The 26,733-nt window shown below is 45.6% G+C and overlaps 1 protein-coding gene across 6 annotated transcripts in view; it reads left to right on the top strand.

Moving 5' to 3' along the window:
- The window catches only part of ino80 (INO80 complex ATPase subunit), a 314,154-nt gene that overhangs the window by 39,857 nt on the left and 247,564 nt on the right, over window positions 1-26,733 (top strand). For 4 of the 6 annotated variants that reach the window (XM_038782859.1, XM_038782838.1, XM_038782819.1 and 1 more), the window contains 5 exons: window positions 10,806-10,992; window positions 11,493-11,668; window positions 12,039-12,109; window positions 20,907-21,059; window positions 24,059-24,179. In XM_038782859.1, the coding sequence (XP_038638787.1) occupies window positions 10,850-10,992; window positions 11,493-11,668; window positions 12,039-12,109; window positions 20,907-21,059; window positions 24,059-24,179 (664 nt within the window). In that variant the 5' untranslated portion in view covers window positions 10,806-10,849. Of the gene's footprint in view, window positions 1-8,644; window positions 8,756-10,805; window positions 10,993-11,492; window positions 11,669-12,038; window positions 12,110-20,906; window positions 21,060-24,058; window positions 24,180-26,733 lie in introns of those variants that run through there. The other 2 variants (XM_038782868.1, XM_038782829.1) reach the window with 2 other exon arrangements.

Raw genomic sequence — 26,733 nt, 5'->3', positions numbered from 1 at the left:
AGTAGGCCATTTGGTCGCTTGAACCTGCTCTGCCATTTGATAAGATGACTGATCTGATTGTGGCTTCTACTTTGCTACTTACCCCCAACCCCTTCAATTATTGATTGACAGGTAATCAATCTAACTTGAGTATTAAAAATGTGCAAAGACTGTCTCCAATGTTCTCGAGGGAAGAAAGCTTCACAGACTTACAACCCACTGAGAGAAACATTTCTCCTCATCTCAACCTTCAGTGGGAGACCCTTTATTTTTAAACTGTGTCCCCAAGTTTGAGACCCTCCCATAAGAAGGAATATCTTTTCAGTGTCCACCCTGTTAAATCCCCTCAGAACTGTGTGTGTCTGAATAACGTCAGCTCTCGACTTCCGGCGGCGGCCATGTGCGGGTAGGTCGCATTTTCGGCAGCTTCCGCCGCTAACGGGCCCTTTTAAGGAGCTTTTCGACACAAATCGGCAGGCAAGCGGCGCTAGAAGGCTCCCCACAGCAGTTTATGGAGGGGACCAGGAGCAGGACGGCCAAACAAACAACCAGTGAGAAGCGGCAGGAACGGGCACAGGAACAGAAAATGGTGGCCGGCTTGGAGCAGGCAGCGTGGGCCCAGTGGTCGCGGGAACAGCAGGAGTTCCTTAGAAGCTGCTTTGCTGATCTGAAAACTGAGATGCTGGGCCTACCTGAGGGTGCGGAGGGGTCGGATGTGAGTGCATTCGTGACCATGTTACTGGGAGCCTTGATGGGGTCAGGAGCATTCTCTTGGCCTCTGGAACTGGATGGGGCGCAGAGTCCTTGCAAGGAAATCCAAAACGAATGAACTGCCGAGGGCCATGGTGGTACGGTTCCACTGCTTCTCGGAAAAGGAACGGGTCCTGCGATGGGCTAAAAAGGAGTGGAGCACCAGGTGGGAGAACAGCGTAATCCGTATCTAGCAGGACCTCGGAGCAGAACTGGCCAAGCACGCTGGATTCAACCAGGCTAAGGTGGCCTTCCGCAGCAAAGGGGTGAAGTTCGGGCTGTTGCATCTGGTGAGGCTGTGGGTCACGTATCAAGATCGCCACCATTACTTTGGTACACCGGACGAGGCGTGGACCTTTATCAAGTAAGAAAAGTTGGACTCTACCTAAAGGACAGCCACACTGTGACGTTACTCTGGTGGGGATGGTAATTGCCGAGTAGCCGGTGGGAGCGACATAGTGGTTCCCTCTTATTTTTGTTTGTTCCCTGTTTCTTTTGCCATGTTTTTGGCTCTTGCAGACCTCAGCTGCAGAGGGGGGAGAGAGGCCCTACACGTAGGGCTGCTCTCCTGGCAGCTGGAGCCGTTTCTTTTTGGGGCCGGGTTTGCGCCCGGGGTTTGTTGTTGGTTTCGTTGGGGGAGGGGGGCGGAAAATGTTCGTTGAAGCAGATAAGTTGGGCTTTCCGCAGGGAGGGAGGGGCCTGAAAAATGAAGCATCTGAATAATCGGAGACAGAGGCGGGAGCGGCCGGGGTCAGCATGAGTCAGCTGACTCACGGAAGCGTAATGGGGGGAGAGCCAGTGTCAAGCGGGTGCTTGACTTGGGGGTTTGGAATCACAGGGCTGCTGGGGGGTGGGGGGTAATGGAATACTGCTTTGCTGACAGAAAAGGGGCCATCATGGGGGAAACAGTGGGGGGGGTCTCCAATGGGAGCGCTCGAGTAAGCTGGGGACGCGGGCTCGTGGCTGGCCGAAAAAGTGAGATGGCTAATCGGCAGGGGTGGGGTTAGGCCCCCCCCCCCAATCCAGGCTGATCACGTGGAATGTGCGGCGCCTGAATGGGCTGGTCAAGAGGGCTCGCGTGTTCTCGCATCTAGAGGGATTAAAAGCAGACGTGGCCATTTTACAGGAGACGCACCTAAAACTTGCGGACCAAACAGGATTGAGAAAAAGGTGGGTGGGCCAGGTGTTCCATTCGGGGCTGGACTCAAAGACCAGAGGAGAAGCAATCTTGGTCAGCAAACGGATGGCGTTTGACGCAGGGAATATTGTGGCTGACAAGGGGGGCAGATACATAATGGTTAGCGGGAAGCTGCAGGGGACTCAGGTGGTGCTAATGAATGTTTACGCCCCGAATTGGGATGACATGGAATTTATGAGATGCACGCTGGGTAAAATTCTGGATTTAGACTCACATAATCTGATTATGGGGGGTGATTTCAACACAGTTATAGAACCTGTATTGGACCGGTCAAACCCCAGGTCCGGGAAGCGACCAGCGGCGGCTAAGGAACTGAGGGGATTCATGGAACAGGTGGGCGGCGTAGACCCATGGAGATTCGCCCGACCGATGGCGAAGGAGTTCTCTTTCTTTTCCCATGTCCACAAAGTTTTCTCCCGTATAGATTTCTTTGTGATGAGCAGGGCGTTAATCCCAAGGGTGGATGGGACAGAATACTCGACCACTGCAGTCTCCGATCATGCTCCACACTGGGTGGATTTGCGTCTTGGGGAGGAGAGAGGTCAGCCCCCACTATGGAGGCTAGATGTGGGACTGCTAGCAGACGACGAGGTTTGTGGCCGGATAAGGGGGAACATTAAAAATTACCTGGAAACTAATAATACGGGGAGGTAGCGGCGTCCACAGTGTGGGAGGCCCTGAAGGCAGTTATCAGAGGGGAGTGGATCTCTATCAGATCCCATAGAGAGAAGAAAGACAGAGCGGAGAGAGAAAGGCTAGTCAAGGAGATACTCGGAGCAGACAGGAGCTACGCAGAGACCCCCGAGACGGGGCTGCTGAAAGAGCGCCAGAGGCTGCAGGCGGAATGTGACCTGCTGACAACTGGGAAAGCGGTAGCACAGCTGAGGAAGGCCAAAGGGGCTGTCTACAAATACGGGGAGAAAGCGGGTAGAATGTTGGCGCACCAACTTCGCAAAAGGGAGGCGGCCAGGGAAATTGGGGAAGTATGCGATAAGGAGGGCAACACGGTCATAGACCCAGAGGGGGTAAATTATATGAGTCAGAGCCCCTGCCAGGAGGGGAGGAGATGAAGCAATTCATGGACCAACTGAGGTTTCCAAAGGTGGAAGAGGATCTAGTGGAGGGACTGGGGGCCCCAATAGAACTGGAGGAGATGGTAAAGGGTCCAGGGAACATGCAGCCGGCTAAGGCCCCGGAGCAGGACGGCTACCCTGTAGAATTCTACAAGAAATTTTCGGAACTGCTGTGCCCACTCCTATTAAGGACCTTTAATGAGGCCAAAGAAAGAGGGACCCTCCCCCCAACAATGTCACAGGCTACGATTTCACTCATCCTCGAACGAAAGAAAGATCCGCTACAATGTGGATGTTATAGACCGATATCGCTCCTGAACGTAGACGCCAAATTGCTGGCTAAGATCTTGGCTGCTTGAATTGAGGACTATGTCCCTGGGGTGATAGGGGAGGATCAGACAGGCTTTGTCAAGGGCAGGCAATTGAACTCTAATGTACGGAGGCTCCTAAACTTCATCATGATGCCCTCAGACAGAGGGGAGGCAGAGGTAGTGGCGGCGATGGACGCAGAGAAAGCCTTTGACTGGGTGGAATGGGAGTACCTGTGGGAAGCGCTAAGAAGGTCGGATTCGGTGAGGGGTTCATAAGTTGGGTCCAGCTACCCTACTAGGCCCCCGTGGCAAATGTGTGCACGAACAGGGTGAGATTGGAATACTTTAGGCTCCACCAGGGGACGAGGCAGGGCTGCCCCCGTCTCGCGTTATTATTCGCCCTTTGGATAGAGCCGCTGGCTATAGCGCTGCGGACTTCAAAGAACTGGCAGGGGTTGGTTCGGGGGGGGGGGGGGGGGGCGGAGGAGGATCGGATCTCGCTTTATGTGGATGATCTGCTCCTGTACATCTCGGACCCACTAGGGGATGGGGGAGGTCATGCAGATTCTGAGGGACTTTGGCAATTTCTCGGGGTTCAAACTGAACAACAAGAAAAGCGAGATGTTTGTGATTCAACCGAAAGGGCAGGAAAAGAGACTGGGTGTGCTTCCACTGAAGATGGTCGAGAAGAGCTTTCGGTACCTAGGGATACAGGTGGCTCAAAAGTGGGATGCCCTCCACAAGCTTAATCTATCTCGGCTGGTAGAGCAGATGGAGGAGGACTTCAAAAGGTGGGACATGATCCCGCTATCTTTACCGGGGAGGATGCAGACCATTAAGATGACGGTTCTCCCCAGATTCTGTTTGTCTTCCAGTGCCTTCCCATCTTCATCCCTAAGACCTTCTTTAAGCGGGTGAACAAGACCATCTCTGGATTCATATGGGCAAATAAGACCTCGCGAGTAAAGAGACTGTATCTAGAGCGCAGTCAGGGAGGGGGTGGGCTGGCGCTGGCGAACTTTTGCAGCTACTATTGGACGGCTAACATAGCCATGTTTAGGAAATGGGTATTGGGGGAGGGGTCGACGTGGGAGCGGTTAGAGGCGGCCTCATGCAAAGGTACCAGCCTAGGGGCACTTGTAACGGCACCTCTGCCGTTCTCGCCGGCCTGCTACTCCTCCAGTCCGGTGGTGGTGGCGGCATTAAAGATCTGGGGTCAGTGGAGAAGGCACAGAGGGGTGGGGGAGCCTTAGTTTGGACCCTGATACGCAGCAATCACAGATTTGTCCCGGGCAAGATAGACGGAGGGTTTCAAACCTGGCATAGGGCAGGCATTAAAAGGATGGGGGACCTGTTCATAGACGGGACTTTTTCCAGCCTGAAAGCGCTGGAGAAATTCAGTTTGCCCATGGAAACGTCTCAAGTACGCGCCTTTCTCAAAAAACAGGTGGTATCATTTCCGCTGCTACCACCACGCAGGATACAGGATAGGGTGGTCTCCGGCACCTGGGTAGGCGAGGGGAAGGTGTCGGACATCTACCAGGAACTTCAGGAGGCGGAGGAAGCCCTGAGGGGGCACTATGGCATGGCCTTCATCTCTCTGATTGCCCGGTGATGAATCTTTCTGAGTTGGAGGTTGGCGGTACCACCGGGGGTCTCAGTGTGGCTGGGAGATTTGTATGAATTTTTAAAACTGGAGAAGATCAAGTTCGATCTCCGGGCCGGAGGAGTAAGATGGAGGCTCTTTCTGTATTTATTTAAGGATTTATTTGTCGCCAGCAGGTGGGGATTAGGGTAGTCGTAGTTTTGGAGAGAAAAGGGGGAAATTGACAAACAGAAACGTGTTTTTATTTGATTGCTGTCTGTGATGTTACTGTATTTGGAATAAAGTATATTTTTAAGAAATAAATGCTTTCCTCTCTTGGTTATTCCAACATCTTCCGCAGACCACAGTCTCACAGCATGTCCCTCAGTACTTGACCAACTCAGTCAGTGGTGGTGTTATGGAGCCACTCTCTGTGATGGACATTGAAGTCCCCAACCCAGAGTACAGTCTGTGCCCTTGCCACCTTCAGAGCTTCCATCATTGGGGGTGGGGGGATGATGATCAGCAGGAGGTTTCCTTGTTCATGTTTGACCTAATGCCATGCGACTTCATGGATTCCCGAGTTGATGTTCAGGACTCCCAGGGCAACCTCCTCCTGACTATACAACTGTTCCCCCCCCACCTCTGCTGGATCTGTCCTGCTGGTGAGGCAGAGATGTTGGTGTCTGGCACATAATCTGTAAGAATATGATTTTACAAATATGACTGTCAGGCTGTTGCTTGCCTCGTCTATGTGACAGCTCTCCCCATTTTGGCACATGAACCCGGATGCAAGCGCGAAGGACCTTGCACAGTCGACAGGGCTGTTGTTTCTGGTGCCTTGGTCAATATCGGGTGGTCTGTCCGCTTTCATTCCTTATCCAAATTTGCTGTAGCAGTTTGAAACAGTTAAATGACTGTGGCGGAGGGAATAAACGTTAAAGTGGTGGCTGGGGCGAACAAATGGGTTGCTTTGCCCTGTATGGTATTGAACTTCTTGAAAGTTGTTGAATCTGCACTCACCCAAGCAACACCTAATTGTGCCTTGTCAATGGTGGACAGTGGGAATCAAGAGGTTAGTTACTTGGTGCAGAATTCCCAGCTTCTAACCAGCTCTTGCAGTCACAGTAGTTATATGGCTGGTCCAGTTCAGTTTCTGGCCAATGGTGAACCTCAGGATGTCGGTGTAGGTTTCAGTGATGAGTAATGCTGTTGACTGATGAGGTGTGTGATTAAATTTTCTTCTGTTGGAGATTGTCATTGCCTGGCACTGGTGTAATGTGAATGTTATTTGCTACTAATCAGTCCTTTCAGAAATAGCCATGGTTCCAGCACTAGAATTTGTTGATAGTGACAGCAATTAATATATTAATGCAGGGTATAGTAGTAATATCTGGTAAGTAACATTGTTCAGTGCTATGTTTTCAAAAAAACCTCCAGCTGTTACAAACAGCATGTTCTATCACTATGATCACTGTCAAGCTCCACCAATCTTGGACTGACTCTGGAACATATAGCACAAAAATCACAAGCTTCTATCTATACAATACCTTTAATGACCTAAGGAGTCCCAAAAACACTTCATAGCCAACTAAGTTTCTTTTGAAACGTTGTCACTGTTACATAGAACATACAGTGCAGAAGGAGGCCATTCAGCCCATCGAGTCTGCACCGACCCACATTAAGCCCTCACTTCCACCCTATCCCTGTAACCCAATAACCCCTCCTAACCTTTTTTGGACACTACGGGCAATTTAGCATGACCAGTCCTCCTAACCTGCACGTCTTTGGACTGTGGGAGGAAACCGGAGCACCCGGAGGAAACCCACACAGACACTGGGAGAACGTGCAAACTCCGCACAGACAGTGACCCAGCAAGGAATCTAACCTGGGACCCTGGCGCTGTGAAGCCAGAGTGCTATCCACTTGTGCTACCGTGCTGAAGGAAACATAGCAGCCAGTTTGCATATGGCAAGATCCCACTAGTAACAATGAGATATATGACCAGGTTATGTCTTAAAGTGGTGTTGGTTGAGGAATAAGTTTTGGCTGTGTCACTGTTCTTTGAATAGTGTCATGTGATCTCTTCCATCTGAGAGGTGGAGGGGAGCTTAGTTTTACATCTTATTTGGGAAAAATGCCACCTCTGACAGTGCAGCATTCCCTCAGTACAGCACTTGATACCTTGATTGTATGGCGATAACTCTGAAATGACCCACAGACCAACTGACTCAGAAATGAGAGGCTATCAACTGAGACGAGGAACAATAGTATCAATGGTCAATAACAATATTCAGAGTAGAAGTTGTAGCACTGTAGTGACAATGGAAGAATTCAACACCAGACGATAGCTTTAAATGTGATAAATCATAGAATGATAGAATTTACAGTGCAGAAGGAGGCCATTCGGCCCATCAAGTCTGCACCAGCTTTTGGAAAGAGCACACCACCTAACCCCATACCTCCACCCTATCCCGGTAACCCAGCAACCCCATTCACCCTTTTTGGACACCTAAGGGCAATTTATCATGGCCAATCCACCTAACCTGCACATCTTTGGACTGTGGGAGGAAACCCACGCAGACATGGGGAGAACGTGCAGACTCCGCACAGACAGTGACCCATGTCGGGAATCGAACCTGACACCCTAGAGCTGTGAAGCGACTGTGCTAACCACTGTGCGCCCGTGCCGATTCCAATAATCTTATTGTCGCAAGTTGGCATACATTAACACTGCAATTAAATTACTATGAAAAGCCCCTAGACGCCACATTTTGACGCCTATTCGTGTACACAGAGGGAGAATTCAGAATGTCCAGTTCATTTAACGCACGTCTTTCGGGACTTGTTGGAGGAAACCGGTGCACCCGGAGGAAACCTGTGCAAATACAGGGAGAACGTGCAGGCTGCATACAGGCAGTGACGCGTATCAATACCTTCTGAATGGACTAATTAAGGGAGAAATCATTGTGAACCCACAGAATTAAAAAAAGACTGGAAAAGATAGATGCTTCCTTTGTAGCAATCAGAATGCCTTTATATCACTAGATGCATGCTTGGAGCTGTACGTTTTAGTTCACTGCATGATGTCTATACTTGGAGCTTGTATACGTTATTTATCTTGCTTATCTTGCTGATTGCCCTCAAAACACTATAAACACTTAACAATCTTGTTGTATAGGAACTTTTTGAAAGAGTGACCATAATATGGTAGAATTTTACATTCAGTTTGTAAGTGATGTAGTTCAGTCAGAAACTAGGGTCTTAAATCTAAAGAAAGGAAACTATGTGGGGTGTGAGGGGCAAATTGGCTGTGGTGGATTGGGAAGCTACGTTGAAAGGTATGACGGTAGACAAGGAATGCTTAATATTTAAAGGACTGATACATAGTTTATAACAAAAATATATTCCTTTAATGCAAGGAAAGATGTGACAACTGTGGCTAATGAAAGAAATCGAGGATTGCTTTAGATCAAAAGAAGAGATGTATAAAGTTCTAAAAAAAAATGTTTAGCCTGAGGATTGGGAGCATTTTAGAATTCTGAAAAGACCAAGAAAAGAATAAAACAAGGGAAAGTAGGAAACGAGAGCAAACTAGCAAGAAACATTTTTTAAAAATGTTTTTTTTTTAAGAGTATCCAATTATTTTTTTTCCAATTAAGGGGCAACTTAGCATGACCAATCCACCTACCCTGCACATCTTTGGGTTGTGACACGCAGACACGGGAGAATGTGCAAACTCCACACGGACAGTGACCCAGGGCCTGGATCGAACCTGGGACCTCGGTGCCGTGAGGCAACAGTGCTGACCACTGTGCCGCCTTGCAAGAAACATAACGGGCTGGGAATATTTCTATAGGTATGTAAAAAGGACAAGATTAGCAAACACAAACGTGGGTCAGTACAAGCGGAGCCATGAGAATTTATACTGGGGAATAAGGAAATGGCAGAGAAACTAACCAAATGATTTCTGTCTGTCTTCAGAGGCAAATACTAAACCCTCCTAGAAATACTGGGACTTGTGGGATTTTAGGGTGGCACAGTGGTTAGCACTGCTGGCTCACAGCATGAGGGGCCCGGGTTCAATTCTAGCCTTGGGTCACTGTCAGTCTAGAGTTTGTATTTCCTCCGGGTGCTCCAGTTTCACTTAACCTTAGTGTCCAAAGGTTAGGTGGAGTTATAGGGTTTCAGGGATGGGGGGGCCTTGGTAGGATTCTCTTTCAGAGGGTCTGTGCAGAATGACCTCCTGCATTGTAGTGATGCTATGATTAAACGAGGAACTGCAAGATATTAATTTTAGTAAAAGTAGTACTAGAGAAATCAATGGGACTTAAAGTAGATAAACTGCCTGGATCTGATGATCTACATCCAGAGTGTTGAAAAAAGTGGTGATGGTAGATACATTGATGGTCATCTTTCAAAATTCTATAGACTCTGGGATGGTTGCTGTATATTGGAAGGTGGCAAATGTAACCCTATGATTTAAGGAAATTATTTAAGAAAGGAGAGAGAGAAAACAGGAAACTACAAATTTGTTAGCCTAACGTCAGTCCAAAGAATAATATTACAATCTATAATAAAGAATGCGATAACAGGACGCTTGAAAGTAATGGTATGATTGGGCAGTGTTATGAAAGGGAAATGATGTTTAACAAGCCTGTGAGTGTTTTGAGGATGTAACTAGCAGAATAGATATAGGGCAACTGGTGAATGTCGTTTCTTTAGATTTTTGGAAAGCTTTTGATGAGGTCCTGAGTAAGAGGTTAGGAAACAAAATTAGAGGACGTGGATTGGGGGAAATATACTGGCTTGGACCGAGAACTTGGTAAAGGACAAATGACAGGATAAATTGGCCATTTTCAGGTTGGTCGACTGACATGTGGGGTACTAAGGATCAGTGCCTGGCCTCACCTATTCAAAATCTATATCAATGTTTTGGATGTGGGGATTAAATGTATTATTTCCAAGTTTGCAAATGAGAAAAACTCGGTGGAAGTGAGTTGCACGGAAAGTACAGAGTCGCTTTAAGGGGATTCAAAGAGGCTAAGTAAGTGGGCAAAATTTGGCAGATGAAATACAATGTGCCGAAAAGTGAGTATCCATGTTTGGTAAGAAAATCAGGAATAGAGTATTGCTTAAATGGCGAAAGGCTGGGAAATGTTGAAAATCAGAGGGACTTGGGTGTCCTTGTTAATGAGCCATTGAAAGCTAACACAGATACAGCAAACAATTAAGAAGGAAGATATGTTGCTATTTATTAAAGGAGGATTTTAGTACAGTAGTAAAGGTGTCTTGCGGAAATTATACTGTATAGAGCTTCGGTGAGGCTACACCTGTATTGTATGCAGTTTTTATCTCCTTACCCAAGGAAAGATATATAGAGAGAGTGCAAAAAAAGGTTTACCAGAGTAATTATTGGATGGAGGGATTGTCCTATGAGGAAAAGTTAAATGGGCAAACAGACTTTTTTCTCAAGTTTTAAAGAATGAGGGGTGATCTCATTCAAACATACAAAACTTATTCAATAGGGTGATGCAGGAACACTGTTTCTGTTGGCTGGGGTTTCTAGAACCATGGGACAGTCTTTGAATAAGGGGCAGACCATTTAGGACTGAGATGAGGAGGAATTTCTTTACTCCGAGGGGATCAATAGATCAATAATTTTTTCCATATTAAAAACATTGAAGGATATGGAGATAGTGCAAGTAAATGTATTTAAGTAAACGATCAGCCGTGGGCTTATTGAATGGTGGAACATGCTCAATGGGCTGAATCACCTACCCTTATTTCTTGTGTTCTTATCTAGTTTATATGGTATGTCTCATGATTGTATTGCTCACACAGTGAGGTTATAAGAATGTACTTGTACTCAGCAATGGTTACTGATCGTATTTGCCTGATCTTTGCAGTACCTTCAGAAGGCCCAGTTTCTCCTGCACGAGAGGAACTTTCTATGGCAGCAGACTTACTTCAGAGTGAGAATGGGAGCGGACCAGAGCTGGCGAAGCCTCTCCATCTGCAGTACCTGGAGCGTGCACTACGACTTGACCCCTTTCTGCGCCAGGCTGCAAGTGTCTTCAACAGACCTATTTCCAGGTAAACTAACCACTCATCGAGCTTGTGTTGCTGCAGCAATGCCTTTGTTTGTAGGGTGATGATGGAAATTGCGTATATTTTTTTGATAGGGTTATAGTTAAATCGTAAAATAGAATACAAAAGGTTGCAGCTGTTTTTGTGTCAGTTGAGTGTAAACCTGCAGAGATCTGCCCTGATCGAAAAGCAGAATACTGCGGATGCAAGAAGTCTGAAATTTTGCTTTCAGAAATGTAAACATATGGCCACATACAGAAATCTTTTATGCACCTTTCAGCAGCATTTGAAGCAATATTAAGGATAAGGGAATCCTTCATTGTGTCTGAACTGGATCTTTTGTACTTTGTATCTGTGGCACTTTTGGACATACATGAACCATCTTTTTCACTGCGCATTGGTTAAGTGGCTTGAGAGCAATTTCAATATTTAAACTGTAATACCAAGTATTCCTACGTTTCAATCTCATTCTGCAACCAAATTTATATGTTCTCTTACTGTTGTAGTGATGAGAGTGATGATGGGCTTGATGAGGCTCCCTCACTGTCTAAAACAGGCTCTGGGAATCTTCTAAACTGCATTAAGAAGGAGCCTGTTGATGAGGATCTAGGAGAGCAGCCAGAAGTTGGCCACAGCAGAACACTGACAGCTCCTCCCTCGCTCAATGGTGCCTTTCATTCAGGTGAGTGTCTGCGCGAGTCACATGCTTCCTTTGGTGTGAACATGCTTAAAGGTTAGGCAGAATTCTGTAAAAGATACTGTCTATTTGTTCTAGGAATGACACCATACACTCAAACTCAGTCCTCATTGGGTTTAGTGTTTGCGAAAAGGTATTTTACACTGGATGCGTTTTTAGTTTTAAGGACATACTTAATATGTCACGAGAAGATCTGTCCTGCTACTTTGCCTAGAGCAGTGCCGTTGGTTGTTATTATTTTTGACTGTTTCTTGTTAACCAAGGTACTCAGTTAAATATTTCATGAACTGATTTGCTTTGTTTAAGCATTGTGGAGTGATGGTGACTAATAATTACCTACAATGTTTATGTTCAGCAGAACTCAAAGTTGAGAAGGGAAACGTATACAATTTCAGCAAACTGAAGAAAAGCAGGAAGTGGCTGAAGGTGAGGATGTAACAGTGACTGCTCAATTTGATTCATTCCTGCATGGTATCAGTGATCTCCCTGTTTTATGTGTCTAACATGTAGTAGTTTTCTGGAAAATACCCATTGTTCAATTCCTGCTGATCAACCCTCACACATAGTAACTGACCTGTAGCAGGATGTATTTTGTGAACAGAAGTGAGAGAGAAGCCTGTGCACGTGCTCTTAATGGTTCAAGGGTAAATTGGGCAAATATTATTGCTACCAGACAGAGACCCAGGTCACTATTTACAGAAATGCAACTGCTGCAGCTGATGTGCTCTTGTATATTACGACCCAAGTGCCAGCCTTCGCTCATTGGTAGCATTGATGCATATTCGTCAGAATGTTGTGGGTTCAAATGCCATTTCATAGAATTGAGCACAAAATCCAGTCTGACATTCATGCAGCACAGAGGGAAAGCTGTACTGTTGGGAATACTGTCAGACGAGCCATTGAATAGAGTTCCATTACCTTTTCAGGTGGATATAAAAGATTAAATGGCACTATTTGAAGTAGATCATGGGAGTAGTTCCTGCCAGTATTTATTCCTCAACTATTTAAAAATAGCCAGCAATTTATCTCATTGCTGTTTTTGAGAGCTTGCTGTGTAAATTAACCGTAGAACAGTGACTTTGCTTCATTAAGTTGTGAAGTATTTTGGGAAGTCCAGAGGACATGAAATATTTTTTCAATCTAAGTTCTTCATCCTTTCGTTGTCTGACTATTGAGGGTGCCTATTAGTAGCTGAAATGTTACTGTAAGCTGCAAAACCTCTGGTTGTCTTTTTTTCTTTGTGATTTCTCTTTCATTCCAAAGCCGACTTTTGTTGGGTGCAGTTCAACGCTCACTGGTAACCTTGAAGTATCTACCCAAATGACCATTCTTTATGTGAGATCAGGTAATGATTGTCGGCAGATTGAAGTAACCGCGAAGGACAGTGTAACTGAGCCCAAACCAGATCTTGGTATGATGAGCACCCACCAACACTTTCCAGCAGGAGTACCAGTCAGGGACAGCAACATTAGTCAGTTTTGTTTTTTTTCTTTTCCCCTTTGATATACTGAGGTTAGTGGGAATACATGGTTGATATTTGAAATGATCACAGCCCTTGGATGAAAATGATACACTCTCAAACTATCTGAATGGGGGGGGTGAAGTGATTTTAGCACAGGAGTGGCTGAGTTTTCGCAAGCTGTGACGCTACTCATCTTTTTATCCTGATGCACAACCAATAATTATTTGATCCTGATGTGTATGATCTGCATTATGTCCCTGGAAAGGCCTGATTAAACTTTGACGATAGGGAGCCGAGTTAAATCAAGAAAATCTTGGATGATTGAGGCAGTTGGAGATGGCTGGGATGGGCCCAGTTTGCAATGGTTTATATTTGAGAGAACATGGGGGATAATGTGCTTATTTGATAGAAGTGTTTAGAGGGATGGAACAGAGTAGGAAAAAAGCAGTCTGTCTCCAGTAATTGGTAAGTCAATCCCCAAGTCCCAAGTACAAGAACTTTAGAACAGAGCAAGGCTTCGAATAGACAGACAATCTGAGTAGTTGATAGAAACAGAGACTTAAATTGGGAATTTCCTCAGAGCCCCCTCGCCTCGCTGGCTTTGAAAGTTGCACCACATTTCCAGCAAAGAGAGATAGTGGAGAGGGAGCAGTTCCAAAATCTTCCTGATCCAAGTCAATATTAAATGGTTGAAAGAGTTTGTTAAAGGGATATGGGATTTGCAATCCTGCTTGCCTAGTGTGATTGACTCTATTAGCCTTAATAACCTGTCTCCGTGTTCTTCACCCATTGACGTTGAATAATATCTAGAACATAGAACATAGAACAGTACAGCACAGAACAGGCCCTTCGGCCCTCGATGTTGTGCCGAGCAATGATCACCCTACTCAAACCCACGTATCCACCCTATACCCGTAACCCAACAACCCCCCCTTAACCTTACATTTTAGGACACTACGGGCAATTTAGCATGGCCAATCCACCTAACCCGCACATCTTTGGACTGTGGGAGGAAACCGGAGCACCCGGAGGAAACCCACGCACACACGGGGAGGACGTGCAGACTCCGCACAGACAGTGACCCATCCGGGAATCGAACCTGGGACCCTGGAGCTGTGAAGCATTTATGCTAACCACCATGCTACCATGCTGCCCCTTCATGCTACCATGCTGCCCCTAGCATGCTGCTTCACTAAATCAGATTAATCAAGAAACAATTTGCGTACGAAAGCGTGCGGGTACAGCAGGCAGCAAAGAAGGCAAATGGTATACTGGCCTTCATAGCGAGTGGATTTGAGTGTAGGAATAATGATGCTTTACTGGAATTGTATAGGGCATTCATGAGGCCAAACCTGGAGAATTGTGCACAGTTTGGCGTCCTTATCGGAGGAAGGATGTTCTTGCTCTAGATGGAGTGCAACAAAGGCTTACCGGGCTGATTCCTGGGATGACAGGAATGTCATATGAGGAGAGACCAAGTCGTTTAGGATTATATTCATTGGGGAATAGAAGAATGAGAGGGGATCTCATAGAAACGTATAACATTCCAACAGAAATAGACAGGGTAGAATCAGAAAAAAATGTTCCCGATGGTGGGGGTGCCCAGAACTTTTGAGGATAAGGGGTAAATCTTTTACGACTGGGGTGAGGGGAAATTTCTTCACCCAGAGAGTGGTGAACCTGTGGAATTCACTACCACAAAAAATAATTGAAGCCGAAACAGTGTAATTTCAAGAAGGAATTAGATATGGCTCTTGGGGCTAAAGGGATATGGGGGAGGGGGGAAGAGAAGGCAGGTCCAGGGTATTGAACTTGATGATCAGTCATGATAATGAATGGTGGAGCAGGCTCAAAGGGCCAAATGTCATCCTCTTATTTTCTATATATGTTTCTATGAATGTACAAATTAAGAGCGGAAGAAGGCCATTTGGCACCTTCAGCCTGCTCAGCCATTCAAGAAGGTTTGGCAGATCTGTTTGTAGTTCCACACTTCCATCTGATCTGATAACCTTTGATTACCTTGACTAACACGAACCTATTTACCTCTGCCTTAAAAATATTAAATAACCTTACTTCCACTGCCTTCTGAGACAGAGTTCCAAACTCTCTCAGCCCTCAGAAAAAGTTTATTCAGGATCTTATGTACTCCCAAGTTGCACCTCACTCTTCTAAACCTCAGTGGAGACAAGCTCATCCTGTCCAAACTATCTTCATAAGACACCATGCTTATTCCAGGTATTAATTTTGTAAACCTCCTCTGAACCGCCTCCAATGTATTTACATCCCTCCTTAAATAAAGAGACCAAAATTGCACATTGCATTAGAGATATGGTCTCACCAATGTCCTGTATAACTGAAGCATAACATCCTTATTTTTATCTTTAATGCTTCTTGTAATAACGGATAACATACAAGTTCAGCAGGTAATAGGGAAGGCAAATTGAATATTGGCCTTTTAAATATCAAAAGGGATGGAGAATTAAAAATAGGGAAGTCTTGATAAAAATATACAAGGCACTAGTTAGGCCCACACCTTCAATACTATGAACAGTTTTGGCCCCCTTATCTCGACAAGTCCCCTGGGCCAGATGGGATATATCCAAGGATTCTTTGGGAGGCAAGGGATGAGATTGCAGAGCCTTTGGCTTTGAGCTTTGGGTCCTCGCTGTCCACGGGGACAGTGCCAGAGGACTGGAGAGTGGCGAATGTTGTTCCTCTGTTCAAGAAAGGGAATAGGAATGACCCTAGTAATTATAGGCCAGTTAGTCTTTCTTCAGTGGGCGGTAAGTTAATGGAAAAGGCCCTGAAGGATAGGATTTATGACCGTTTGGAAAGATGCAGCTTAATCCGGGGTAGTCAACACGGATTCGTGAAGGGTAAGTCTTGCATCACAAATTTGATTGAATTCTTTGAGGAGGTAACAAAGTATGTAGGTGAAGGTGGAGCAGTTGATGTCATATACATGGATTTTAGTAAGGCGTTTGATAAGGTTCCCCATGGTTGGCTCATGAAGAAAGTAAGGAGGTGTGGGGTAGAGGGAAATTTGGCCAATTGGATAAGTAACTGGCTATCAGACAGAGGGTGGTGGTGGATGGAAAATTTTCAGACTGGAGACCAGTTACCAGCGGTGTACCACGGGGATCAGTGCTGGGTACACTGCTATTTGTGATTTTTATCAATGACTTGGAGGAGGGGGCTGAAGGGTGGGTCAGTAAATTTGCTGATGACACCAAGATTGGTGGAGTAGTGGATGAGGTGGAGGGCTGTTGTCGGCTGCAAAGAAACATTAATAGGATGCAGAGCTGGGCCGAAAAGTGGCAGATGGAGTTTAACCCTGATAAGTGCGAGGTTTTTCATTTTGGTAGAAAAAATTTGAATGCGGATTACAGGGTCAACGGCAGGGTTCTGAGGAATGTGGAGGAACAGAGAGATCTTGGGGTTCATGTCCACAGATCTCTGAAGGTTGCCACTCAAGTGGATAGAGCCGTGAAGAAGGCTTATAGTGTGTTAGCGTTTATTAACTTGAGTTTAAGAGCCGCGGGGTTATGTTGCAACTATACATGACCCTGGTGAGACCACATTTGGAGTATTGTGTGCAGTTCTGGTCACCTCTGGAAGCATTGGAAAGGGTGCAAAGGAGATTTATCAGGATGCTGCCTGGTTTGCAGGATAGGTCTTATGAGGAAAGGTTGAAGGAGCGAGGGCTTTTCTCTTTGGAGCGGAGGAGGATGAGAGGCGACTTAATAGTGGTTTATAAGATGATGAGGGGGATAGATAGAGTGGATGTTCAGAGACTATTTCCTCGGGTGGATGTAGCTGTTACAAGGGGGCATAACTATAAGATTCAGAGTGGGAGATATAGGAGGGTTGTCTGAGGTAGGTTCTTTACTCAGAGGGTGGTTAGGGTGTGGAATGGACTGCCTGCTGTGATAGTGGAGTCGGACACTTTGGGAACTTTCAAGCGGTTATTGGATAGGCACCTGGAGCACACCAGAATGACAGGGAATGGGATAGCTTGATCTTGGTTTCGGACAATGCTCGGCACAACATCGAGGTCCGAAGGGCCTGTTCTATGCTGTACTGTTCTATATTCTATCTATGGAAAGATATACTGACATAGGAGGCTGCACAGAGTTCACTAGGCTGATCCCAGGTATCGAGGAATTTTCTTATGAGGAGTGTTTGAGTCAGTTGGATCTGTACTCACTGGAGTTTAGAAGAATGAAAAGTGACCTTATTGAGACATACAGGATTCTCAGGGAGCTTGACAGGGTAGATGCTGAGAAATTGTTTCCGCTTGCAGGAAAGTGTGGGGCCAGCGGACATAATCTCAGAGGAACATGGGTTGCCCATTTTAAGACCGAGATAAGGAGGAATTTCTTCTTTCAAATGAGAGTGAATCTGGAATTATTTACCGCAGAGGGCTGTAAAGGCTGAGTCATTATGTTCACAGCTGAGATAGACAGATTTCTAATCGGTGAGAAATATGGCGATAAGGCAGGAAAGTGGAGTTGAGGATTATCACATCACATCAGATCAGTTATGATCTCATTGAATGGCAGAGCAGATTCAAGAGGCCAAGTTGACAATATGCCTTGTATCATTCCATTAGCTCTCTTGATTGTGTGCTGTACCTGCATACTAACTTTGTGACTCATGCAGCAGAACACCTAGATCTCTGCACCTCAGAATTCTGCAGTTTTCCATTTAAGTATTTTTATTCATCCTGCCAAAGTGAACAACTTCACATTTTCCCAAATTATACTCCTATCTGCAAGATTTTCTTTCAACTCAATCTATATCCATCTGCAATCTCCTTTGTATCAAACCTTCCTCCCCATCTTTGTGTTGTCTGCAAATTTACCTACTATGCCTCAGTCATTGATGTAAATTATGAAAAGTTGAGGTCCTAATACATCTACAGGTTTCTCTATTTCCACAGCACATGTTACTATTTCAAAAAGGTCTAATAAATTGGCTGAACATGATTTCCCTTTCACAAAATCATGCAGACTTTCTGATTACTGAGTTTTTCTAAATACTCAGCTATAACCTCTTTCAATAGATTCTAACACCTTTGCCACAGCAGACATCAAGCTACCTGCCTGCAGTATCCTGTTTTCTGCTTCCCTCGCTGCTTGAATAGAGGGATTATATTTGCTACTTTCCACTTTGGTGGAACCTTTCCAGAACCCAGGGAAGTTTGGAATATTGACACCAATGCATCTGCTACCCCATTAGCCACCAAGTCCCTCGGATGAAGTCCACTTGGACCCGGACTCCGTACCGTTTTCTATTGATTGTAATTTCACCAAGTTCCTCTCTCCCTTCACCACCTGATTTACAGCTATTACTAGAATGTACAGTAGTCCCCCGCTATACCGCGGGTGTTGGGGTCCAAGACAGCCACCCGCGTTGCATCCGAGCCGCGGATAGCCTACGAAAATTTTGAAAGAGCAACACATGGCCAGATAATGTTCTGCTGCGGGAAAGAATAATTACAAGTGAACCTATCAGGGTAGTTTCAGGTATTGTGGATGTAATAGCCTTACAATGTAAGAATGGAAGGGCGTTTTAAATAAAAAACATCAAAGTTCTTTCAAGTTTTAAATTTATTAAAAAATACCACTCAAAAATATATACAATAATACATAAAATAGCACTTACAAGCATATTTTTAAAAATCATTTAAATCACATGAAAAAGTCTGTGAGTTTCTTCTGGCACATCCCCTTCCTCATCTTGACTTGTGCTTGCCTCTGGAGGTTCTTCAGATGTAGTATGTATATGGGGTCGAAGTCCTGTTGCTCTGTGTATTCTATGAGCCACTTCAGGTGGGTGATGGCATCCGAGTGGCTCTTTGCTGCAACTGTGGGCTGGGGTTCTTCTTCTTCTGCCTCTTCTTCTGCCTCCTCTTGGACGACCTGGTCGATGATCTCCTCCTCTGTGAATGTTTCTGCGGGTGCCATGTCGTCCTCTGCTGCTGACCATCTGTTCACCCAATCACGGAGTGTTAGGTTCTCATCCAGGTGGTCCTCTAGCCTCTCCTCAGCTGCCCTGGTCTCTGCTTCAGTAAAGCCTAGGAAGTCCTCTTCTTCTGGGTCATGTTGGGGTTGTGGGAGTGCTGCTCCTAGGGCCTTGTTCCAGCAGTTGGCGATGGTCTTCTCTGTCACAGCTCCCCAGGCCTTCCCTGCCAGATAACAGGCATCCTTGATGGTGATGGCTTTCAGGTAATCTGGGACAGTGAGAGGAGAGTCTATCATTTCCAGGATCAGTTCCTTTTTGTACACAGACTTGAAGGTCTGAATGATGCCAGCATCACATGGCTGGATCTTGCTGGTGGTGTTCTTTGGGAGATAGAGCACTTGGATCTGCCCATCCCTGGTCTTGAGAACATCTCCCTGAGGGTGGGCTGAGCAGTTGTCCAGTAGGAGTGTGACCTTCTGCGGTAAGTTGCGGGCACTAAGGTGGCCCCTGACACTGGGTACAAAGTACTTGAAGAACCACTCCTCAAATAGGGTAGCTGTCATCCAGGCTTTGCCAGAGTTCCGGTAGGTGATGGGTAGGTTCTCCATGTTGATGTGTTGAAAGCATCTAGGAGACTTGAATTTGCCCACAATCAATGGCTTCAGCTTGTGTGTTCCTGTGGCATTGCTGGCAAACAGGATGGTGAGCCTGTTCTTGGCTTGCTTGAACCCCAGAGTCTTGTGGGCATCATCCTTGACAGCTAGGGTCTTGTCAGGCAGCATCTTCCAGTAGACCCCTGACTCATCTGCATTGTAGAGTTGCTCTGGGGTCAGCTCCTCTTGCACCATGTAGTCCTTGAGGATGTCCGGAAAGGCTTCTGCTGCTGCTGAGTCGGCGGATCTCTGTTCACCACTGATGGTAACTGCACCTATCCCATGTCTTTTCTGGAACCGATGGAGCCAACCCTTGCTGGCTACGAAATTGGTGTCCTCTGGGTGGAGCTGGTGATGGAACTTCTCAGCCTGAGTCCTGATGATAGGTCCAGATAGGGGGGTGCCACCAGACTGTTCCTGGACAAACCAGGCGAACACAGCCTTCTCCAAGTTAATGTCACTAGCGGGCCGTGCCTTTTTCCTGGCAAGCCCTTCACTCTCAGAAACTGTCTCAACATAAGTTCTCAAACTGTCCTCATCTTTCTCCCACCCACGGAGGGTTGACTCTGGCACACCAGTCTCTCTGGATAATTTTGCCTTTGTTTCGCCGTTTCTAATACGGTCTATCAAATTTATTTTTTCCTTTACTGTGTAAGACTTGCGCTTAGGCATTTTGTATTTATACGCTTTAATTACAAATCATCGCGGCTATTTATCGCGGCTAATCGGGCTAATCATCGCGGCTAATCGGAATGACAAACAAGTTCACCGGCTTAAAAAGATGTTGTTTCAAAAAGAGTGAAAAAAGTTGGGGTGCATAAGCACCCCCGCCGTATATCGCGGTATTGCGGGGCGCGGTATAACGGGGGACTATTGTATTTGTATCCTTTATTAGTGAAGGCAGAATCGACATTTTTGTTAATTTCATCTGCCATTTCCTTATTACCTACTACTAGCTTCCCCCATCTCACTCGAGAGGACCAACACTCACTTTACTTTTTTCTTCTTTAAAAAACTTGCTGGATTCCAGTCATACTCTAATTTATTTCTCCTGATTAACCTTTGTCTTTCTCAATTGTTCTTTATATTCTGACCAATCATCTGACTTGCCACTGACGAAATAATTTCTTTTTTTATGTAGAGCATTCTCTTGAGTAATGAGACATCGGATTCCAATACGGATGATGACGATACTGAGGGGGACTTTATGCTCACCAAGGAGGAGTTGCACGATATGCTGCGCCTGCACAAGTACAGGAAACTGCACCAGAGTAAAGTGCACAATGATAGAGAGGTAAGCCGCTCCAGCGCACACCAGTTCTTCCATCTCTGGCACCTTGTAGGTTGCTGAGGAGCAGAGCTGTTTTAGGATCATTGGGTCCATGAACACTGTATAAGAACGTACTGATTGATATAGTGCAAATGAATGGAGAAAGCTCATGGAGGAATGTGCTCCCTACAGTAAACCACGAATAGAACTAATGTAGACTGCACATGGAGACGTTACTTGCAAAGGTACTCTTCACTAGGGTGAATTAAGGTGGCTATATGAAGGGGGGGGGGAGAACGGGGCGGTAGCACAGTGGTTAGCACAGTTGCTTCACAGCTACAGGGTCCCAGGTTCGATTCCCGGCTTGGGTCACTGTCTGTGCGGCGTTTGCACTTTCTCCCCGTGTTTGCATGCGTTTGCACCGGGTTCTCTGGTTTCCTCCCACAGTCCAAAGATGTGCAGGTTAGGTGGATTGGCCATGCTAAATTGCCCTTGGTGTCCAAAAAAAAATGTTAGGTGAGGTTATTGGGTTGCAGGGATAGGTGTGGGCTTAGGTAGGGTGCTCATTCCACGGGCCGGTGCAGACTCGATGGGCCGAATGGCCGGCTTCTGCACTGTAAATTCCATGAGTTTGGCAATACTTTGGTCTGAAGAAAGAATGAATATTTTGAGGCCTGATCTTTGTACTGTGGGATGCCTCTTGTCTGATTGAGGTTGCACCTGCTATTTAGACAATATTCAATTTATGAAGTCTACATGGGATTGATTCTTTCGAACTGCATGGACTTGTATATCGACTGCACTCACTCCTGGGAATCTGCTCATTCGTAGCTACTCTACATTGCTGCGGTTGGAGGTGTGTGGGATGGTGGTCATTAGCGAAATGTGTCCTGTAAAGAAAGATTGGTGGTACAGTAAAAACTGTAGATGGGACAAAATACATCAAGTGGGCAAAACTGTATCATGGGTAACAATGCAGGGAATCCAGGTATAGCACTGAGGGTGTATTACACCACATGGACTGCCGCAATTCAAGACGGTGGCTCACAACAACCTAAGAGGGCAATTGGGAATAGGCAATAAATACTGGCCTGGCCAGCATCACCCACATCTCATGAACAAATATATTTTAAAAAGTTCTTCCATTTTGGACCAGAGAGTGGATTGATGCCAGCATTAAGTGGCGGTCCATGGAAATTTAAGGTCAATGTACACATAACTAAAATATCATTTAATTTACAAAATTTTATTTAAAAGGCTACGTCAATGTTAACCTTTATATCAACCTACATCGAATATTAAGGGAAGTTTTGCGACAGCCAAAGCCCTGGTTCGACCACATCTGGAGTATTCTGTGCACTTCTAGGCACCCCTGCATTGGATATGTTGGACATTGAAGATTCATCAGTGCAATGCAGGTTCACCAGTATGTTAATGAGATTAAATTATGAGGAGGAAATGTATAGGTTAGTATTCCCTGGAATGTTAAAGAGGTGATTAGGATTTTGAAAGCAATAGATCAGGTGGTTAGAGAAACTTCTTCCATTAGTGGGGCAATCTAGGCCAAAGGAACATGACCTTAAAATCAGACCATTTGGGATAAAAGTTAGGTCCACATTTCTTCACAAAAAGGGTGGAAGATGTGTGGAGCTCTATCCCACAAAAGGGTTAGATACTAGCTCAACTAAGAATTTTAAATCTGGGATTGAACCTTGCCAGTCAAGTATATGAAGAGATCAGGAGGCAAGATGGGATAATTGGAGTTAGGATACGGACCAGCCATTTGAGTGGAAGGACTGACTCCAGGGGCTGGATGGCATACCCATGTTCTTATGTTGATGCAGCTTCTGTTGGGACAAGGAACTTGTGAGCAATTCTCCCCAATGACAGCACCTTGGAAATAGAGAAGGAATGCAAAGGTGGTTAATATGCATCCTCTCTAGCAGGTGAATGGGGATCAGCCTGGAAATGCGGCTTGTGCTGGAATATGTTTCACTGTGAGTAAAGTAACAATGTTCATGATGCTGATCCCAGGTAATTGGGTAACCAAAATGTGCCCATAAGTCAGGGTTTTGTGCTGTGATTCCTGGTAACTTTGGTAAAGAGAAGAAACTAGAGGGCCACACTTGTTCATGTCCTTATGTTCTGGAGATTGGTTTCAGATTGGCACCAAAGTCAGTCTGAAGCACATCACTTGCCTTAAACCTTGGATGAATCAAGATAGCAGATGAACAACAGAAAACGCAGTGCTAGAAAATGTAGTCTTGCTCCATGCCTACCCTCCAATCACATGCTGCCCCTTGCCAGCAGCATCAATAAACAAGTTATGTACCACATCAACATTCAGCTCTACTTTCACCCATCTTCATTTTCATTGCTAGGGCGGCACGGTGACGCAGTGGTTAGCACTGCTGCCTCACTGCACTGAGGGCCTGGATTCCATGTCCGTGTGGAGTTTGCACATTCTCCCCATGTCTGCGTGAGTCTCACCCCCACAACCCAAAAGATGTGCAGGGTAGGTGGATTGGCCACACTAAATTACCCCTTAATTGGAAAAAAAAGAATTGGGTACTTTAAATTAAAAAATATATATATCTTTCTCCATTGCTACTGTTAACAATTCATCTTGCATCTGGTTTGGATCATCCACAATATCTTCCAGTTAAGCACTGGGAAAGCTGAAATCATGATCTTCAGCTCCATACCCTCATTGAACCAAACTGTTTGTAATCTTGTCTTATTTGACCCCAAGCTGTGCTTCCAGTTCCAAATTCTTTCCATTACCAAGCATGTCTTGGACTCTTGCGCTGCTGCCCCCCCCCCCCCCCCCCCCCTTCCACATTGAATATTTTCAATCCTTTCTCTCACCTCTTCAGTCCACGACCACCACTCTCTTCCCCCAACTCTAGATATGCTGGGATGTTTATCTGATGTGTGTCTTGTGATGTGTCTGAAGTTCTGCTGTGTGCAGGCCAATGAATGTCTCTATTTGACGTGTTATTGCGTTTGTATCCACCCTCCAGCTCCAGCAATACCAGTACTATAGCACCGGCCTACTGTCCACGCACGACCATTTCTACGAGCAGCAGCGGCATGTCCTGGGCCCCAGCAGGAAAAAGAAGAAAGAGGAGAAAAAAATGAAGGGTGAGTGGGCAGTTCTGTTGTGTTTCTTCTGGTTTCCTGCAGCCCCTTCTGTGGTTATTAGTGCTATTTCCTCCCACCCTTCACTGTGTACATGTCGATTGGAACAATTTACTTACACTGTGTGCATGTCGATTGTATGTCCTCAGCAGATAAATTGAGGTAGTTTTGGAGATGGGTAATCTTGGAGGTGAAGTAGGCAGCCTTTGTGATGCAGAGGTTCTTGGATGGAAGCTCAGCGCAGGCAGATAAGCCAGTGATGTTGCGACAATCTGGTTCAACCTGAGACTGAAGTCAGGGAGGACGATTGAGTTGGTGGCGAGCGAAGGGCAGAATCAAATGAAGCATTATATGATCCTGCTCTCGTCTGTGAAAACTGCTCACTATTTCATGATCATCTTGGAAAGCAAATATAATCCAAAAGCTTTTCTCTGTTACAAACTGTCTTATTACACCTGTCTCCTCCACCTTCACCTCCAACAAGAGTGAGAGGAGCTCATTGACTCCTTTGTCACTAAGATTGAGATATCTGATCAGCTTACTCTCTCACTTCCCTCCCTCCCCCGAACCCACAAGGCCAAATTTCTGTAAGATTTCCCACTGCCCTAACATTGAACTCGCATCTTTCTTGTTTCTTTCCCATCTCCCAAAGCATCCTCGCAAAGATCATCTTGCCTATGAGATCCACCTTCTGCTCTCTTGACCCTATTCCCACTAAATTGCAGATCCTCCATCTTCTCCATGTTGGCGGATATTGTTAATGGTTCTTTCTTTTCAAGTGCTGTTCCTCTCGCCTTCAAAACTGTCATTTTGACATCATCACTCCTACTTAAAAGAGCCAGCACTTCACTCCATCATGCTTGCAACCATCCCATTTACAACCCTGAAGGTGTTATACTCTCTTGGATCCATGCCCAACTTTAATGGAACTCCATTTTTTATTCCTTCCAATCAGTTTCGGCCCTTGCCACAGTAGTGCAACAGCTAATAAAGTCACAAATGACATACTATATGTTGTGACAATTTTCCCCTCCTTTATGTGTCTTCAGCCTTTGACAGAGTTGCCTGTGCCATGTTCTCAACGGTTGTCCTATTGGATTTCCTGTGCTCACCAGGTTTATCTGCAAAGTTGTAGTCAGACTGACATCTGCAATGGTTTCTCTTCCAGACCGTACCATTTCCGCCCAAGAATCCTTGCCTCCCTTCTATTACTCATCCACATGCTGCCGTTTGGAGACATCGCAGCATGATGGCACCAGCTCTACCGAACTATCTCTTCTGAACCATCCATTGTCTAAGTTGTCAGACAGCTTGCTGGGTGAGCAGAAATTCCCTCCAACCAAATATGGGGAAGACCAAAGATAATGGTTTTCGTCCCCAAATACAGACTCCATTCCCCACTGACTGACTGCATCCATCTCCCTGGCACCTGTGACCTCAATATGTGTTGCCTGTTGCACATCCGTGTCACCAGTGAGATTTATTTTGTCTCTGCCTCTATAACATTTCTCAACTTTGTTCCTACCATCAACTCATCCACTGTTGAAACTGTCATCTATTGTTGCATGTAGACGTGACTATCCCAGTGCACTCCTGTCTGGCCTTCCGCATTGTTCTTTACTTGAGGATGTGCCCGTGTTCTTAATTGCACCAGGGTCCATTTTCCATCACTCTTGTACCTGCTGACTAACTTTCGCTCCTGGTTAAGCAACACCTTGACTTTAGAATTCTCTTCTTTGTTTCCAAATCCTTCCATGGCCTTGCTCTCTCCCCATCTCTATAATCTCAGAGCACTACAACCAATTGAAATATCTGTACTCATCTAATTCTGGCCTCTGAAACATCCCAATTTTAATTCTCCAGCATTGGTGGCTGAATTTGCTGCTAAGTTATCGAATATCCCCCCTACACCTTTCTGTCCCTCTGTTCCCTCCTTTAAGGAGGAGACTCCTTAAAATCTCTCCTTACCCAAACTTGTAATTAATATTTCCTAATATCTCCCTTGTGTGGTTTGGTGCCAGATTTGATTTTGTAATACTCCGTGAAGTGCCTTTTAATTTATTATGTTTAGGGTGATATATAAATACATGATGAGGGGTTCAAAGACGATGGCTATATTTGTTCCAGCATTTAGTTGCTCGTCTAAGGCAAGTGGTTATAAATCAGGCAATGAAGAGAAGGTGTTGGTGTACATGTGGATCCTGGCACTATGTATAAAAATGGTGAGAGGCAGCAGGTACATGAGAAAAAGGGGCCCACGGTTAGAACCTGGAGATGCTCGAGCAGCAACTGTGGGTACACGTGATTCTCTGGCTACAGCTGAGTAGGTGAAAATGTTACCAAGTCTCTGATAATTCTTATATTACTGTAAGTTGAGGAAGAATGAAACAGATCTAGCCTGCACCTTACGGGTTTATTTCCAAAACAGCAAGTCGCAGATGCTCCAGGTCCCCCAGACACCAAAAGTAAACTGGTTTATCTGCTCTTGCGAGGATGCTGGGCTCAATTACCATCTTAAAGCATGTATTCAATTGCAGCACAATTTCAGCATTAGCAG

The sequence above is a fragment of the Scyliorhinus canicula genome, chromosome 2 (assembly GCF_902713615.1).
Source record: "Scyliorhinus canicula chromosome 2, sScyCan1.1, whole genome shotgun sequence".
Classification (NCBI taxonomy): domain Eukaryota; kingdom Metazoa; phylum Chordata; class Chondrichthyes; order Carcharhiniformes; family Scyliorhinidae; genus Scyliorhinus; species Scyliorhinus canicula.
The sequence above is the reverse complement of the archived record's forward strand: the minus strand, read 5'-3'. Positions and strand labels throughout refer to the sequence as shown.